This window comes from Lolium rigidum, chromosome 6 (assembly GCF_022539505.1).
Source record: "Lolium rigidum isolate FL_2022 chromosome 6, APGP_CSIRO_Lrig_0.1, whole genome shotgun sequence".
Lineage (NCBI taxonomy): Eukaryota > Viridiplantae > Streptophyta > Magnoliopsida > Poales > Poaceae > Lolium > Lolium rigidum.
Genome location: NC_061513.1, coordinates 227,491,033 through 227,494,254, shown reverse-complemented (window position 1 = coordinate 227,494,254; position 3,222 = coordinate 227,491,033). Strand labels below are relative to the sequence as shown.

Below are 3,222 nucleotides of genomic sequence, written 5' to 3'. Positions count from 1 at the left end.
GGGGCTAATGAACTAACTGCTATGGTGGGATATTTATGTCTTAATAATTTCTATAGTTGCTCATGAAAATGACTCTAGGACCCATCATAAGGGGTGTATTTTCTCATATCTATGGTTGCGTCTAATTTAGGCTCCGTCCTAAAGGAATAAAACTTGACAATATATTCACCATGTTTTGTAGAAATCTAAATGCTAAGTAAATCCATGCCACCCTTGGGAACGCTTGTCACATATAAGTTCACACACACACTTGAGTTTGTCCTCTTGCTGTATAGAGGGTTGAGATTTATCTCATTGAGAGCATTTACTTGTTGCTATTTCCTTTCGGTACTTTACTTTATTGCAAACTACAAACCCGAAACACCAAAATCACTTCATCATTTTATTGTTTTACTTGTCAAACTTACTAACCACTACCTTCAGCTCCTCGTGGGCTCGAGAATCTTTCTTATTGAAAAGTACTACAATTGATCTCCTGCACTTGGTAGCCATCAATAATCTAGTTGTGAGGAAAAAATAAGACACATGAATTTCGACATATTTTGCAAAATTGCGCCATGTTTTGGTAAAATAACCCTAGATTTTTCATACGACCTCCGATGAAAAAGTTTTTATATGAAAATGTATCTACCTGAATTTAACTACGTACGGTTGTTTACCGATTTTTTAGATTCCTCAAAAGAAAAAAGGGAAAATAGAGTTTTCGAACGTTTTAAAACAAAATCTAAAAGAGGGAAAGCTTACCAACGGCGCGCCATAGCTTGGTGCGCCACTGCTAAGTTTTCCCTCTTTCGAATTTTGAAATGGCTGGCCACCTACCCCCACTACCCTTATCCACCTCCTCCTCGCTCCTCCACACCTCTTTTATCCACCATATATGTTCCCCCTTCTCTTTCTCTTCATCCCTTCTTCCTCCTCCTCCCCCTCCTCTTTCTCTTCCTCCCTGCCTCATCCTCTTCCTCTTCCCATGCCTCCTCCTATTCCTCTCCCTCCTTGCCTCCTCTTCTTCCTCCATGCCTCCCCTCCTTCCTCCTCCTCCTTGCATCCTTCTCCTCTTCCTCTAGAGATTTGGTCCATGTCTCCTTCTCCTTCTCCCTGGCTCTTTCTCCGCCTCCTCGCTGCCTCCATCTATTCCTCTTTGACTTCTCCCGTTCCTCGTTGCCTCATTTTCCTCCTCCTCCCTTCCCCCTCTTCCTCCTGAGATCCCTGCCTCCTCTTCTTCCTGAGATCTCTACCTCCTCCTCCTCTCGAGATCTGGTCGACGCCGCCGCATGTGGAGCTCTCCGACACAGAGAACGTACTAAGATTCGGAGCATAACGAAATTCGAAAAAATCACAAAAATGGTGCCAAATTTCAAAATTTTACTAGTGGTGCACTAGGTAGTGCGCCAGTAGTAGTTGCTATCAGTGGCGCGCTATCAGTGGCGCACATGGCTTCCTATAAGCTCGCCATGGAGTTTATTACATGTTTGTATGCTTGCAATCTGTTTCCCTTTGTTGTAGTCACATCGCCATCTTAATTAGTTAATGCATGCACCCGCTCTCTCTCTCTCTACCCATCTACCCATGCTCGCCCTCTTTTGATCTCCTCCATATAGTGTTCGGTCATTGGGTTGACGGCCCCATGCCTAACCAAATATATTAGTATCAAAGTAATTGTGCCATGGATCCAATGCCATGTCGAGTCATGCCATTTCAATTGCAAGCTTCTTCTTGTAAATTTCTCAAACTAAAAATTGGTCTAGGAAGGAAGTTTGTCAATGATGTACGGAAAAACATGCTGTAAAGGTAGGAGTCTGCCTAGATCATACGGGAAATCATATGAAGAAGTTTGCATATGTTTCACTTGCACCGACATTCAACAAAACTCAGGAGTAGCTTTTATTTGCGATATTATATATATCTTTTGAAACGAGATATTAATATACTCCATTCGTCCATAAAAATATGTCGAAAATTTGTCTAAATTTAGATGTATCTATACACAAAAAGGAAATTTAGATACATCTAAATTTTGCGAAACTTGCGACATCCTTTTTTGGACAGAGGTTGTACTCTATATATATATACTCCATAAAAGGCTTAACAGCCTGGCTTAAAATTTAATTAATAAAGCCCAAACGGGTATGAATCAAATGAACAATAAGAAATGGATCCAGATGTATACATACAGTAGACGTAACAACACGAACGGAATTTCGATTCAGAAACAGACTTGAATTCGCCTCCCCATTCCAAGACCGGGTGGTTAAGTAACACATCTCGGCAGTAAACAACAAGATGTGAGGAAAAGAAAGGAAATACAAAAAGGACGTACATTGTGAATTCAATAATGTGCGCAGCGTTAACGGCAGTGCAAAGGTGATGTCGATCGACGAATCGCTCGTCTACAATGGGCGCGCGTCCGATCCGATCCGACGAGGTGAGAGTGAGATCGACGACGAGAGATCAGATCATGTTGGAGAGCGCGCGGCAGTTCTCGGATATGTCGAGCAGCGACTTGTCGAAGCGCGTCAGGGGGTTCTCCGCGGCCTCCTTCCTGAACTCCTCGTCGCAGTTCTTCATGTCCTGCGACGCCATGCCCATCATGGCGCGGATGGTGACGGCGTCCTTGAAGCCGATGGCGCGGCGGGCGGCGCCGAGGTTGTCCTCGACGTCGGAGTAGAGGCCGTCGCAGGTCTTGAGCGCCCTCGCCGCCCCCGGGGCCACGGTGGGGCTGGCGGACATCTCGGCCGCGTGCAGGCGCGCCGCCGCCGCGCGCTTGGAGAAGGCGTCCACCTGCATGCTCAGCACCGTCAGCGCGTCCACCGTCGGGTAGCGCGACGCCTGCTTCCCGGACGTCGCGGTGCACAGGTCCGCGTACGGGGTGCTCTTGCACACGTCGGCCACCGCGACGCCTGCAGCCGCAGGCGAGAAGAAGGACGCCGCCGCGACCGCGGCCACGGCGAGCAGGAGCAGCGCGTGGGTTGATCGCGCCATGGATGTTGCTAGCTGCTGGTTTATTTGCTTATTTATTAGTCTGTGGCTGCTTGGGTGCCGACGTATATAATACGCGCGAGCGTGGCGGCGGCGTGTATTTGAAGGGAGGTAGCCGGCGGGAGAGGTTTGGCTGGACGGAGGAGGTGAGGGGGTAAATATGTGACATGCGTGGCCGGGGTTCGCTGCATGAAGCACAACGAAAATGGCGGTCGGCCTCTTGTCAACCGGTGGCCGCCGGGATGC

The 3,222-nt window shown here is 47.7% G+C and overlaps 1 protein-coding gene across 1 annotated transcript; it reads right to left on the bottom strand.

Annotated features, from left to right (window-relative positions):
• Nucleotides 1–2,448: 2,448 nt before the first annotated feature.
• Nucleotides 2,449–2,979, bottom strand: LOC124663814. Its single transcript, XM_047201471.1, has one exon. The coding sequence runs from the start codon at nucleotides 2,977–2,979 to the stop codon at nucleotides 2,449–2,451; it is 531 nt and encodes a 176-aa protein (XP_047057427.1).
• Nucleotides 2,980–3,222: the final 243 nt, after the last annotated feature.